This window comes from Mercenaria mercenaria, chromosome 4 (genome assembly GCF_021730395.1).
Source record: "Mercenaria mercenaria strain notata chromosome 4, MADL_Memer_1, whole genome shotgun sequence".
NCBI lineage: Eukaryota > Metazoa > Mollusca > Bivalvia > Venerida > Veneridae > Mercenaria > Mercenaria mercenaria.
In genome coordinates, this window is record NC_069364.1 from 35,428,515 (window position 1) to 35,444,556 (window position 16,042).

At 37.1% G+C, this 16,042-nt stretch overlaps 1 protein-coding gene across 3 annotated transcripts in view; it reads left to right on the forward strand.

The window, feature by feature from the left end:
• Positions 1-13,985, forward strand: part of LOC123552806 (E3 UFM1-protein ligase 1-like) — a 385,734-nt gene extending 371,749 nt beyond the window's left edge. For all 3 annotated transcript variants that reach the window (XM_053540920.1, XM_053540921.1, XM_053540922.1), the window contains one exon: positions 13,270-13,985. In XM_053540920.1, coding sequence (XP_053396895.1) covers positions 13,270-13,421 — 152 coding nt within the window. In that variant the 3' untranslated portion in view covers positions 13,422-13,985. The remainder of the gene's footprint in view (positions 1-13,269) is intronic.
• The last annotated feature ends 2,057 nt before the right edge of the window (positions 13,986-16,042 follow it).

Here is a 16,042-nt window from a genome sequence, read left to right on the forward strand (position 1 = left end):
ATCTTGACATGCATTGAGGTATCTTGTTTATATTTGGCATGAATGTTAACCTCAGTGAGACTGAGTGTCGTGCATAAACCCCATGTTCCTATCTCAGAGGTTAAGGTCAAAGTTGGAGGTCAAAGGTCGTGTCAGATCTTGTCCAGCCCATTACTTTGACATGCATTGAGGAATCTTGTTTATATTTGCACGAATGTTAACATCAGTGAGACAGACTCTATCTCAAAGGTCAAGGTCACAGTTATTGGTCAAAGGCGAGCGTGACCATGTTGCCTGTGGGCATCTAGTTCACCTTTAAACAACATCTCTGATCATCAGCGAACTTGGTCTGTAGCATCCTTATATTAAGGTCCTCTCTCAAGTTAGTTCAAATGGTTTCGCTTGACTTATTTTAGGAGTCACCAGAGCTAAAAATAGAAATATCTTTAAATGACTGCTTGATGGATCATCACCAAACTTTGTTTGTAGCATCCTTGAAAGGCCCTTTCGCTTGACTTATTTTAGGAGTTGCCAGAGCTAAAAATAGAAATATCTTTAAACGACTGCCTGATGGATCATCACCAAACTTTGTATGTAGCATCCTTGAAAGGTCCTTTCTCTTATTCTTTCAAATGGTTCTTTTTGTCTGATTTTAGGGCTGCCAGAGCTAAACTACTTTTAGACAAATAGTCATTTCTGTTTTTAGCTCACCTGAGCACGAAGTGCTCAAGGTGAGCTTTTGTGATCGCCCTGTGTCCGTCGTCAGTCGTCCGTCGTCAACAATTTGACTGTTAACACTCTAGAAGTCACAATTTTGGCCTAATCTTAATGAAACTTGGTCAGAATGTTACAATCATAAAAATCTTGGACGAGTTCGATATTGGTTCATCTGGGATGAAAAACTAGGTTACCAGGTCAAATCAAAGGAAAAGCTTGTTAACACTCTAGATGTCACAATTTTGGCCCAATCTTAATAAAACTTGGTGAGAATGTTACCCTCAATAAAATCTTGGATAAGTTCAATATTGGGTCATCTAGGGTTAAAAACTAGGTCACCAGGTCAAATCAAAGGAAAAGCTTGTTAACACTCTAGAGGTCACAATTTTGGCCCAATCTTAATGAAACTTGGTCAGAATGTTACCCTTAATAAAATCTTGGATGTGTTCGATATAGGGTCATCTTGGGTCAAAAACTAGGTCACCAGGTCAAATCAAAGGAAAAGCTTGTTAACACTGTAGAGGCCACATTTATGACTGTATCTTCATGAAACTTGGTCAGAATGTTAACCATGATGATCTCAAGGTCCAGTTTGAATCTGGGTCATGTAGGGTCAAAAACTAGGTTACCAGGTCAAATCAAAGGAAAAGCTAGTTAACATCCTAGAGGCCACATTTATGACCATATCTAAATGAAATTTAGTCAGAATGTTAATCTTAATGATCTATAGGTCATGTTAAAATCTGGGTCAGGTAGGTTCAAAAAGTAGGTCACTGGGTCAAATCAAAGGAAAAGCTTGTTAACACTCTAGAGGCCACATTTATGACTGTATCTTCATGAAACTTAGTCAGAATGTTAATCCTGATGATCTTTAGGTCAAGTTCAAATCTGAGTCATATGGGGTCAAAAACTAGGTCACCAGGTCAAATCAAAGGAAAAGTTAGTTAACACTTTAGAGGCCACATTTATGACCATATCTTAATGAAACTATCTTGATGATCTTTATGTCAATAGGTCAGGTGAGCGATACAGGGCCTTCATGGCCCTCTTGTTTAGTGGAAACTACTTCACTGCTACTAATCTGAATTTTTGTACAGACCATTCCCTTAAAAGTAAAACACTAGGTTTAGATAGAGTTAAAGATATCACTGATAATACTCATTCCTTTTCTACCAAAAACAAACTGCAGTCTAACCTGTCTTAAGCAGCCAGCCAGGGGAAACAGACAATTTGGCTGTTTAAGCCAGGTGACCACAGGTTGGAGGGAGCAGCCACCTTGTGGGATTTGGGATCAAACTGTTTGGCTTACAAATTGGACAGTATAGATATATTTCAGACTTCTCATGAATGTAGGCCAGTTTCTTTTTCATTTTAATCTGATCATTTTACCATTGCAAAACAAATGGTCCTCTGAGCAATCAACAACTACAGCTTGTGTTTTACAACAAAAATTGTCATTAGCTTGACTTTTTAGCTCACCAGAGCATATAGTGCTCAAGGTGAGCTATTGTGACCTGTCATTGTCCGGTGTCCGTCGGCGTCCGGCATCCGTCAACATTTGCCTTGTGAACACTCTAGAGGCCACATTTGTGAGCCAATCTTTATGAAACTTTGTCAGAATGTTAGTCTTGATGATCTCTAGGTCAAGTTCGAATCTTGGTCATGTGGGATCAAAAACTAGGTCACCCGGTCAAATCAAAAGAAAAGCTTGTGAACACTTTAGGTCACAATTTTGACTCAATCTTTATGACACTTGGTCAGAATGTTTGTCTTGATGATTTCCAGGTCAAGTTTGAAACTGGTCATGTGGTCAAAAACTAGTCAGTAGCAATCAATGAAAAGCTGTGAACACTAGAGCCACAGTTGTGACCAAATATTATAAAATTAGTCAGAATGATGTTGATGATTCTATGCATACGATCAAGTCTGTGGGGTCAAAAACTAGGTCACCCGTTAATCAAGAAAAGTTGTACACTTTAGAGCCACTTTGACTCAATCTTATGAAACCGGTCAGAAAGTTGCTTGAGATTTAGGTCAAATTGAACTGGTCATGTGGGTCCAAAACTAGGTCATATGCAGATCAAAGAAAAATCTTTTCAACACTCTAGAGACCACATTAAGTTAATCATGGAATTAATCAAATGTTGTCTGATAATCTATAGGATGTTTGAAATCTGGTCATGGGTAAAAATAGTCATCTAGGAAACAAAAGAAGCTTTGACACTAGAGGCCACAGTTGTGACCAAATCTTTCTGAAAGTTGGCCAGAATGTTTATCTTGATGATTTCTAGGTCAGTTTGAAACTGGGTCATATGGGATCAAAAACTAGGTCAGTAGGCCAGATCTAAGGAAAAGCTTGTGAACACTTTAGAGTCTAGAGACCACAGTTGTGACTCAGTCTTGATGAATTTTTTTCAGAATGTTGTCTTGATGATCTCTAGGAGAAGTTCGAATCTGGGTCAGGTGGGCTCAAAAAGTAGGTCAGTAGGCCAGATCAAAGGAAAAGCTTGTGAACACTCTAGAGGCCACAGTTGTGACCCAATCTTTATGAAACTTGGCCAGAATGTTTATCTTGATGATTTCTAGGTCAGATTCGAAACTGGGTCATGTGGGGTCAAAAACTAGGTCAGTAGGCCAGATCAAAAGAAAAGCTTGTAAAAACTTTAGAGGCCACAGTTTTGACTCAATCTTTATGAAACTTGGTCAGACTGTTTGTCTTGATGATCTCTAGGTCCGGTTTAAATCTGGGTCATTTGGGGTCAAAAACTAGGTCACATGGTCAAATCAAAGGAAAAGTTTGTGAACACGCTAAAGGCAACAGTTGTGACTCAATCTATATGAAACTTGGTCAGAATGTTTGTCTTGATGATCTTTAGGTTAAATTCAAAACTGGGTCATTTGGGGTCAAAAACTAGGCCAGTAGGCCAGATAAACTCTGGTGAGCGATATAGGGCCATCATGGCCCTCTTGTTGAAGAAAAACTAGAGCTATTGCACTCACCCCAGCGTTGGCATCAGCGTCGCCGTTGGTTAAAAATTTTGATAAAGTCAAATATCTCTGTTACTATCAAAGCTATTGACTTGAAACTTAAAATACTTATTTACTATCAAAGTCTACACCAGGAGAAACAATCTCCATAACTCTGATTTAAATTATGATGGAGTTATGCTCCTTTTTGTGCCCCCCCATGAGTGGTGGGGGCATATAGATTTGCTCTTGTCCGTGCGTCCGTCCGTGTATACGTCCGAAGTTCGTGACGCGCCTAGCTGAAAAAGTATTGGACATAAATTGACGAAACCTTGCATGAGTCTTTATCATGATATTAACTTGCGCACCTTCTATTTTTCGTCTGACTCCGCCCCCTAATTTTAGAGTAATGGCCCCTGAAATAGTCAAAAATGCACATTTTCACCTTGTGACACGCCTAGCTCAAAAAGTATTTGATATAGATTCTTGAAACCTTGCATGAGTCTTAATCATGATATGAACTTGCGCACCTCCAATTTTTGTGCCCCCTCCACATGAGTGGTGGGGGCATATAAATTTGCTCTTACCCCTGCGTCCGTCCGAAGTTCGTGATGCGCCTAGCTGAAAAAGTATTTGATATAAATTGATGAAACCTTGCATGAGTCTTTATCATGATATGAACTTGCGCACCTCCTATTTTTCGTCTGGCTCCGCCTCCTATTTTTAGAGTTATGGCCCCTGAAATAGTCAGAAATGCAAATTTTCACCTTGTGACACGCCTAGCTCAAAAAGTATTTGATATAGATTCATGAAACCTTGCATGAGTCTTAATCATGATATGAACTTGCGCACCTCCTATTTTTCATCTTGGTCCGCCCCCTATTTCCAGAGTTATGGCCCCTGAAATAGTCAAAAACGCATATTTTCACCTTGTGACGCACCTAACTCAAAAAGTATTTGATATAAATTGATTAAACCTTGCAAGAGTCTTTATCATGGTATGAACTTGCGCATCTCCTATTTTTCGTCTGACTCCGCCTCCTACTTTTAGAGTTATGGCCCCTGAAATAGTCAGAAATGCACATTTTCACCTTGTGACGCACCTAACTCAAAAAGTATTTGATATAAATTGATTAAACCTTGCATGAGTTTTATCATGATATGAACTTGCGCACCTCCTATTTTTCGTCTGGCTTCGCCTCCTATTTTTAGCTCACCAGTCACATAGTGACAAGGTGAGCTTTTGTGATCACCCGTCGTCTGTCCATCTCGTGCGTCCGTGCGTCCGTCAACAATTTCTTGTCTGCACGATAGTGGTTTCATTTATGATTTTATTTTAACCAAACTTGCACACAATTTGTATCACCATTAGATCACGGTTCCTTTCTTGAACTGGCAGATCCCATTAGGTTCCAGAGTTATTTGCCCCTGAAAGGGCCAAAATTAGCTATTTTGACCTTGTCTCCATAGCAGCTTTATTATGATTTGATTTTTACCATACTTGGGACAACTTGTATCCCATAAGATCTGGTCCTTCTTGAACGCCAGATTCCATTATGGGTTCCAAGTTATGGCCCTGAAAGGCCAGAATTAGCTTTTTGACCTTGTCTGCACAATACAGCTTCTTCTCATATTTGAATTTTAATCAACTTGCACAAAAATTGTGTCACCATAAGATCTCGGTTCCTTCTGAAAATGGCCAGATCCCATATGGTTTCAGAGTTATGGTCCCTGAAAGGGCCAAATGGGCTATTTTTACCTGTCTGCACATAAGCTTCATTTTATATTTGATTTTAACCTAAACTTGCCACAACTGTATCACCACAAGATCTGCTTCCTCTATGAACTGGCCAGTCTTCATTGGTCAAGTTATTTGGCCCTAAAGGTCCAACAATTGGCTATTTGGCTTTTGAGCCTTAGAGACTTCACTTTTAGGATTTTAAATTGATACAAACTTCCAAAATATCTTCAACAACAAGAATTTATTCATGACAAATCTTTCCAACCCGTAGGTTCCAGAGTTGTTTTATATTGATTACCTCCCCTGAATGTAATCAAATGGAATTTATATCAGTAAGTACTTATAGGACTTATTTGAAATTTCATTATTGTTATATTGACTGAGACAATCAGGTAGATTAATATGGACTGACTTTATGGTCAAACTCCCTTATTTAATTAAAATGGTATGTCTCCGAACTAATGAAGATATGACTGAATTTCATTAGTCAACAGAGTTTTGGCGTCTTCTTTTGTTCACTGACCAAAATTTTTTTTTATCTACTTCCCTTTTAGTTACTTAAAAAGTTATTTTAGTAACTTTTTATTATTGGCCGTAGGGAAAATTGAGACCACTTTTCTGTGGTACAACATGGCAGGTACTCCAATTTTAGGATATTTGACATATCTAACTTGTAAGAATTTTTTTTCTGTTTGGTTAAATTTCTTCCTTGTTGTTCCTGTCCTTTGGACTTAGATATTTTTTCTGGCCTTCTTTCCTCATGCATGATAACAGGAGCGATATGGGCCACTGGCCTCTGTAGAATTATGGCCCCTGAAATGTCAAATGCACATTTTCACTTGTGACACGCCTAGCTCAAAGTATTTGATATAGATTAATGAAACCTTGCATGAGTCTTATCATGAATGAAATTGGAATCCTATTTTCATCTAGGTCCGCCCCCTATTTGTAGAGTTAAGCCCCTGAAATAGTCAAAAACGCACATTTCACCTTGTGACATGCTACTCAAAAGTATTTGATATAATTGATTAAACCTTACGAGTCTTTATCGTGATAGCAATGCGCACCTCCTATTTTTTGACCAGCCTCCTCCGTATTTTCAGAGATGCCCTAAATAGTCAAAAATGCACCTTGTTGCACCTAGCTCTAAAAGTATATGATTATAAATGGTAAGACTTAATGAGTTTTTATTTGATATTTACTTCATATTATTTGCTGTTCTCCATTATGTTTAAAGTTATGGCCCTGAAATAGTCAAAAAATGCACATTATCACCTAATTATGTTAACTCAAAAAGTATTTAATGTAAATTCATGAAACCTGATGTGACCTTGCAAATTTGGCATTCTTCTTGAGAATCTTAGCATTTATTACAGAGTTATGGCCCTTGAAATAGCCAAAATAGTGGATTTTTTGTTTGTGATGCTCATAGCTCAGAAAGTATGTGGTATAGAATAATGAATCCTTTTCATATTTTTTTTTGGCAATAATACCCCATTAAGACTGCAAACATTTGAATTATTTCCCCTTATTTGTGACAAATGTACCAGTGGGGGGCACACCCTGTGTCCTACAGACACATTCTAGTTCATCTGGGTCTCCTCCCTATTTTTAGAGTTATGGCCCCTGAAATAGTCAAAAATGCACATTTTCACCTTGTGACACGCCTAGCTCAAAAAGTATTTGATATAAATTGATGAAACCTTGCATGAGTCTTTATCATGATATGAACTTACGCACTTCCTATTATTCGTCTGGCTTCGCTCCCTATTTTAAGAGTTATGGACACTGAAATTGTCAAAAATGCACATTTTCACCTTGTGACATGCTTAGCTCAAAATGTATTTGATATAAATTGATGAAACCTTGCATGAGTCTTTATCATGATATGAACTTAGGCACCTACTATTTTTCATCTGGGTCTGCCCCCTATTTTCAGAGTTACGGCCCCTGAAATAGTCAAAAAATGCACATTTTCACCTAATTATGTGCCTCACTCAGAAAGTATTTAATGTAAATTGATGAAACCTTGCTTGAGTCTTTACCATAATGTGGCCTTGCACACTTGGCATTCTTCTTGAGAATTTTAGCATTTATTACAGAGTTATGGCCCTTGAAATAGCCAAAATAGTGGATTTTTTGTTTGTCATGCTCATAGCTCAAAATGTGTATGGTATAAAATAATGAATCCTTTTCATAATTTTTTTTTTGAGGCTATAAGACTGCAAACATTTGAATTATTTCCCCTTATTTGTGACAAATGTATCAGTGGGGGGCACACCCTGTGTCCTACAGACACATTCTAGTTTACTTAGAATTTTTGGTGAACGTTTTTGATGAAGTCAGATATCTCATTACTATCAAAGCTGTTGACTTTAAACTTAAAATATTATTTACTATCAAAGTCTACACCAGGAGAAACAATTCCCATAACACTGATTTGAATTTTGATGGAGTTATGTCCCTTTTTGACTTAAAATTTTTGATAAAGTCAAATATCTCTGTTACTATCAAAGCTTTTAACTTGAAACTTAAAATAGTTATTTGCTATCAAAGTCTACATGAGGAGAAACAATCCCCATAACTCTGATTGAATTTTGACAGAGTTATGCCCCTTTTTAACTTTGAATTTTTTGGTTAAAGTTTTTGATGACATCAAATATCTCTGTTACTATCAGAGCTATTGACTTGAAACTTATAATAGTTATTTACTATCAAAGTCTACACCAGGAGAAACAATCCCCATAACTTTGATTTGAATTTTGATGTAGTTATGCCCCTTTTTGACTTAGAATTTTTGATAAAGTCAAATATCTATGTTACTATCAAAGCTTTTGACTGGAAACTTAAAATAGTTATTTACTATCAAAGTCTACACCAGGAGAAACGATCCCCAAAACTCTGATTGAATTTTGACAGAGTTATGCCCCTTTTTAACTTAGAATTTTTTGGTTGAAGTTTTATAAAGTTTTTATTGGCAAAGCGCTATTTCAGAGTCAATCACTGAGAAAAGACGAGCGCGCTGTCTTATGGACAGCTCTTGTTTTCTTTGGTGAAACCGATTCACTATGTGGGAATTCGTTCTTAGTTCTTTTCAACCCAGTTGATAATAAACAACGAAAATTGATATTTGAAGAAGGAGGGGTATATTGTTTTGCAGATGTCTGTCGTTTGGTTGGTCAGTATGCCAGTCGGTATGTAGACAAAGGTCATTTATCCAAATCATGTAAATCCGATGAGATTTTCATGGGGGGGGGGGGGGATTCAAGTCAACTCGTCTCCTAGTCATTGTTCCAGTGCTGACTGAAGATTCTATTTGAAATTTCCGTTTGTAACCGATGGTTAACGAATCATTTCAGCACGCGTGATACTTTATGACCTCCTTTTACGACAACCAAAATCCTGTTTATTTCTGCTAATCGGAGGCAGAAATTTCGAATGTTCACAATATTGAAGAAATTGACCGATCTGACCATCATGAAGTTTCTACCAACTGGTTAAAACACCAAGGAGATTGAGAAACAAGCCAAGAACAAAATTTAACGGCGATGGCAGTTGTCCGAGTTAGATTCTGAGGGGTTGAAATGGTCTGATAGTGATAGATAGATATTTGCTGTGTTGCATATTGCACAAACAATTAATTACAAATCCAATGGAAAGAAAGGCATCAGATTTCACTGCGAGGACGCCAAACACCAGAAAAAACACTCGAGTTGTGAAAACGGGGAATGAGGTGAGATGATTTTTCATTATCTGTTTATAAATGCTTAATCTATATGGAAGAGGTACTAACTCGCAAGCATCCATGACAAGTATGCCTCAAATTCAAATAAAAATAAGGGTATTAACATACCCAAAAAGGCTGAAACACAGTCGTTAACAGTGATACCTGAACTTCATACATTATTGTATCCTTAATTCAGGCAATTTTGGCATGGATGTGACCCCACCCTCTTCCTTTCTTCTGTCTGCTCCTTGCTTTAATGGCCATATTACACTGTTGCTTGCTGGGACTGGTCTGTTAATTCTGAGTAAATATTAGTTTAACTTGCCCTGAACTTACGAGCCCAGCAGCAAAGTGTCAGTTTAGCCAATTTATTAGGGGAGCCCATGCCCAATTTTTAGCTCACCTGTCACAAAGTGACAAGGTGAGCTTTTGTGATCGCGCGGTGTCCGTCGTCCGTCCGTAAACTTTTGCTTGTGACCACTCTAGAGGTCACATTTTTTGTGGGATCTTTATGAAAGTTGGTCAGAATGTTCATCTTGATGATATCTTGGTCAAGTTCGAAACTGGGTCACGTACCGTTAAAAACTAGGTCAGTAGGTTTAAAAATAGAAAAACCTTGTGACCTCTCTAGAGGCCATATATTTCACAAGATCTTCATGAAAGTTGGTCAGAATGTTCATCTTGATGATATCTAGGTCAAGTTCGAAACTGGGTCACGTGTCTTCAAAAACTAGGTCAAGAAGTCTAAAAATAGAAAAACCTTGGGACCTCTCTAGAGGCCATATATTTCACAAGATCTTCATGAAAATTGGTCAGAACGTTCACCTTGATGATATCTAGGTCAAGTTCGAAACTGGGTCACGTGCCATCAAAAATTAGGTCAGTAGGTCAAATAATAGAAAAACCTTGTGACCTCTCTAAAGGCCATATTTTTCATGGGATCTATATGAAAGTTGGTCTGAATGTTCATCTTGATGATATCTAGGTCAAGTTCGAAACTGGATCACGTGCGGTCAAAAACTAGGTCAGTAGGTCTAAAAATAGAAAAACCTTGTGACCTCTCTAGAGGCCATATATTTCATGAGATCTTCATGAAAATTGGTCAGAATGTTCATCTTGATATCTAGGTCAAGTTCGAAAGTGGGTCACGTGGCATCAAAAACTAGGTCAGTAGATCAAATAATAGAAAAACCTTGTGACCTCTCTAGAGGCCATATTTTTCATGGGATCTGTATGAAAGTTGGTCTGAATGTTCATCTTGATGTTATCTAGGTCAAATTCGAAACAGGGTCATGTTCAGTCAAAAACTAGGTCAGTAGGTCTAAAAATAGAAAAACCTTTTGACCTCTCTAGAGGCCATACTTGTGAATGGATCTCCATAAAAATTGGTCAGAATGTTCATCTTGATGATATCTAGGTCAAGTTTGAAAGTGGGTCACATGCCGTCAAAAAGTAGGTCAGTAGGTCAAATAATGAAAAAACATTGTGACCTCTCTAGAGGCCATACCCTTGAATGGATCTTCATGAAAATTGGTCAGAATGTTCACCTTGATGATATCTAGGTCAAGTTTGAAACTGGGTCACGTGCCTTAAAAAACTAGGTCAGTAGGTCAAATAATAAAAAAACCTTGTGACCTCTCTAGAGGCCATAGTTTTCATGGGGTCTGTATGAAAGTTGGTCTGAATGTTCATCTTGATGATATCTAGGTCAAGTTTGAAACTGGGTCAACTGCGGTCAAAAACTAGGTCAGTAGGTCTAAAATTAAAAAAAATCTTTTGACCTCTTAGAGGCCTTTTTTTTCCCCAAGGTTCTTCATGAAAATTGATCTGAAGGGTTCCCCTTTGATGATATCTAGGTCAGTTTCGAAAGGGGGTCACTGCGGTAAAAAAAATAGGCCAGTAGGTATAAAAATAAAAAAAAACCTTGTGACCTTCTAGAGGCCATTTTTTTCATGGATTTTCATAAAAATTTTTAGTGAGAATGTTCCCCTTGAGGATATCTAGGTAAGTTAAAAAAAGGGTCACGTACTCCAAAAAACAGGAAATAAGTCAAAAAATTAAAAAAAACCTTGGGGACCCTTAGAGCCCTTTATTTTTCAATGGTTCTTCATAAAAATTTTGGGTAAGAATTTTTATCTTGATAATATCTAGGCCCCAATTTTTAAAAAAACTGGGTCACTGAGCTCAAAAAATGGGTTTCACTATGTCAAATATGGAAAAAACGACGTCATACTCAAAATGGGTCATGGGGGAAAGAGGTGAGGTTTTCAGGACCATCAGGGTTTCTTGTTTAAAATAATATTAATTTTTTAATTTGGGACATAAAAATGGGGGGTTTCTTTTAAATTTTTGGGAAATGGATGTCTATGGCTCTAATGTATAGTTTTGTATGTCATTTAATAATGGGTCCATTTGTTTTCTTTCAGGTTCTGCCGGGTTCTTCTAATGGTACTAAGAATACTGAATTTATGCAAGACAGGGTGGATAAACAACACGCCATAACCAGTGGCACATAGTGGCACATACGTAAACACACATAGCATTGCCAAAAGTTAGAAGGATGACCTAAAGAAAAATCTTAAAGGACAGATCTTATCACTGTATACCAATGAGGCAACAAACAATAACAATGATAAGAATTTGAATGTAATCGCATTGTATATTGTGAAATAGTGTGGAAATAATAAAATCACAAATTAATTTTTGAAAAATAAGGTCTTGAATTGTTGTTTGCAGAAGTCTCCAAAACTGAAATACAGAGGACTCTACTTATCAGAAAAGCTTTGTACAGTACTTGGAAATTACTGTATTTCAGGAGCTTCCGGGGGCTTCCGGCCCCCTGGTCCCCTAGCCAGGGCTTTGCCCTGGACCCACCGGGGGCCCAGATATTTTTTTCAGTATTTTCAGTTTTTCCAACTTTCACCCATGAAATTGTTGTTCAACATCATCACTTACATCATGTGACACAATGAGCATAACTCTAGCACCAGTATTTCATGAATTGTCTCCCCTTTTTACTTAGAATTTTAGGTTAAATTTTTGGTACACTTTCACTTTTGCACTAATATTTCATGAATTATGCCCCCCTTTTTGCTAAGAATTATACTTATTTAGTGTTTTGATACTCTTCATCTTTATCTCTCATATTACTAAATACTTTTGACACAGACTCGAGCTATTGTGCAATATCTTCATCCACATTGGAGTCATTAAACACTCCAGTGACAGCTCCAGCTTCCTCAATGTGCCAAGTTTCACTATCCAGCATCGAAATAGTTGAGCGCACTGTCTCCTGTGACAGCTCTTGTTTGCTAAGAATTATACTTGTTTAATGTTTTGATACACTTTTATCTTTATCTCTCTTATTATTTAATACTTTTGACACGGTTTCAAACTATTGTCCAATATCTTCATCCACACTGGAGTCATTAAACACTCCAGTGACAGCTCCAGCTCTCACAGATGTGCCCAGTTTCCCTGTCCAGCATCGAAATAGTCGAGCGTGCTGTCTCCTGTGACAGCTCTTGTTGGTGTAATACAATTGTTCTGCTTCTTTGTAAGCTTTCACATGTATTAAGATTAAGTAAACAACAGCAGCTGCTGTTGAAAAAATTATTTAAATGCCAATCCATACATATCCAAAAATATCTTTATAGATTATGGTAAGTTTCAAGTTTTTCCAATATGACATTGGTGTTGTTGGCATTAATAAATTGATGTAAAAAAGATCTGGTTTCCTGTGTGCAGAACCCATGTTCATATTTGAGCCACCCCAAGGTCAGAGTCTAAACAGAAGGTCAGATGATTGAGTGTTTGATTCCTGTTCACAATTCAGTCCATATCTACTTTAATCATTGAAAGATATATTTGTGTGTGAAAATTGGACTGAATGTTCCAATCATTATAATGATATGTGGAACTCTTGTTCTGCTTGCATTGACCCAAGATCTAGTTAACAACTGAATTGGATTCTGCCTGTCTCATAAAGGATGCTTATGGAACTTTGGTTGAAAGTTCCACTCATCAAAAAGATGTACAGAACCCATATTACTATAGTGCCACTCAGATGAAAAATATATATTTACTGTAAATGGGAATACCATTTCAACAAATTTATTCTCTATCATTGTTTTTGCAGACCTTGTGATAGCTCAGCTACAGAAGCAACAGTCGGCAGAAAATGATGAAGGTCATGAGGCTCAGATGATAGAGGAAACTGTAGCCAAGGTCAAGGACATTGCCTTGACAACCAAAAAATCTACACAGAATGTGGCTGCCGCAGAGGATTAAATGATAACCTTGAGTATGTTTATGGTGACATTTTGAATTTCAAGGTCAGGACACTGAGACTATACAGGGAAACTTTAGGCAAGTTCAAGAAAATCAACTTGACAACAAAAAATATTCATACAATACATAGCTGAAGGAAAGGGTTAAATAATCATCTTGTGTATGTGTAGTGACATTTTAAATGAATCAAGGTCTAGACACTGAGATTATAGATGAAACTTTAGCCAACATCAACGTCATTGACAACAAAAAAATCCACTCAAAATGTGGCTGCAACAGAGGATTTAATTTTGAGGGGTTAGAGCCAGAACGTGATAAGAGCATTTTTTTAAAACTTTCAAGAAAATTGAAAAAGAATATTTTGTAAAACTTTTAATTGAAGGAGAATATCAATGTGATATATGATCATATGAGAGCAAGTACTCACAAGAAAACATACAAAAATCAAGAAACACCAATGCTTAAAATAAAATGTTTTTGGTGAAAATTTGTACATATTTCCTTTTGGTGTAAAATGAATTCGTTGATTATTTGAAATTACTCAAAATAAAAAATAAACACACACAGCCTCTGCTATTTCTTTAATAATCACCTTGCAAACAAATCTATCTTAACAACAAATATACAAAATAAAGAGACCATAAGTTAAATAATTAATACCTATTACCATCTTAGAAATTAGTAACCTCAATGGGACAGGGTACGCACAGAGGCTCCTGTCCAGCTGGTATGAAGGTTAAAGAACTTAACTGCCCTGCCAACAATTCTATTATACCCAATAACAAAATTAAATACAATGTATGACAAAATAAAGTTATCAGTTAAATAAATGAAACCTATTTCAGTCTTACATACGCAGTAACATCTTCAGTGTGACAGCGTAAGCACAGACGCTCCAGTCAAGTTGGTTTGAAGGTTCAATTCCACTTACATGATATTAGAACAAAATGGGTTGTAATGGCCACTCTAATTAAACTTGATAGGGTAAGCCCAAGGGCTCCTACCAAGTTAATGAAAAATTCACTCGACAGGATTCCAAGCGTGTTATGCCAGTCAGTCGGAATAATCAAAATCATAACAACGAAAAATATGTAACTGCAACGCAATGCAACAACTTAAACTAAGTGAGGTTTAACACTAATTGCGGTTCATGTTTACCACTTTAAAGGACTTCGGACACTATCATATGCTTCTAGCCTACATTTTAAATGCAAATTTCTCCTTAAGCATTTAAACAATACCCAAATTGTTTCGAGTCAATGATAAACCAATGTATTAGTTAATTTATTACAGCAGAAACTGATTTGTATATGTTACTATCAAGATGTTTTTGTTATTTTATCTGGGACGGTATATTTTTTTGAAAAAATAAAATGTTTAATTTCCGTAAAAATATAATGTCATCACTTTACGGAAGTTTTAAATATTTGAATTCCAGTCGAAAAAAGTGACAAAATCTCTTTTTTTAAGGAAAAAATAACATTTTAAGATTAAAATCCTATAAATAAATGAAAAAGAGAACGATATTTTTGCATACAACCTGTACTTTATTTGTCTATACACTGTTCGTAATGTAAAGTCATTGACGCATTACATGTCTGAATAGGTATACATGTATAAGTGACCGGTCAGTTTTATTACAGTGGTTTAGGTAGTTATTAAAGTACATGTACATGTCTGTATAGCTCAGTTATAAGTGATGGCAGATATTTGTGTGCTGTATAACATCAATACTAAGAAAAGGCAGTAATCTTATCAAGGCCGTATGGTGGGTTCTTGCTTGGGGTAAGTACCAGTGGCACACATAATATATGAGCCGCGCCATGAGAAAACCAACATAGTGCAATTGCGACCAGCGTGGATCCTGACCAGCCTGCGCATCTGCGCAGTCTAGTCAGAACAGAACAGAACATATCTTTTATTTGATAAACACAGATTACAAAACAAACATTCTGTAATAACATGGTAGTCAGGATCCATGCTGTTCACTAACGGTTTGTCTTATTCCAGTAGGCTTTGAAAGCGAATAACATGGATCCTGACCAGACTGCGCAGATGCTCAGGCTGGTCTGGATCCATGCTGGTCGCAAAGCCACTATGCTGGTTTTCTCATAGCACGGCTCATTTTGCTTAAACATGTAAGAAAAATGTATCCGAAATGACAGTTCTTTCTGAGGCTTGCCTAAGGAAGCTGGATCGGAAAATGTTAAATCGGGATAAGTCTGACAACAGCCCATCTATAGATAATGTTGTCTATTCAGGGCTGAAGTTGTGGGCAAAACATATTCAAAATGTGTTATTTGTAGGGCTAAAGTAGCAGCAGGTCGCTGCATAAAAATTTCATCTGAAACTCGGCTGGACCGTTTAGTTCGTTTTCGCGTCTAGCCGTATTTGTATATGCCATCTGCATGGAAAGCGACTTGACACATCACTTTCGTGGCATCGCATTGAATGTGAAACCGTCACTGATATGACCTGCCAAGAAGCTACTGTTCTTGACTTATGCATCACAGGCATATCAATGCCAAGCGTTATTTCTATTGGATAGACTATAGTCAGGATCAGATTAACTGCTGTGCACATACTGCCCCTTTTTTGTTGTGTTTAGGCCTAGTCCGCCG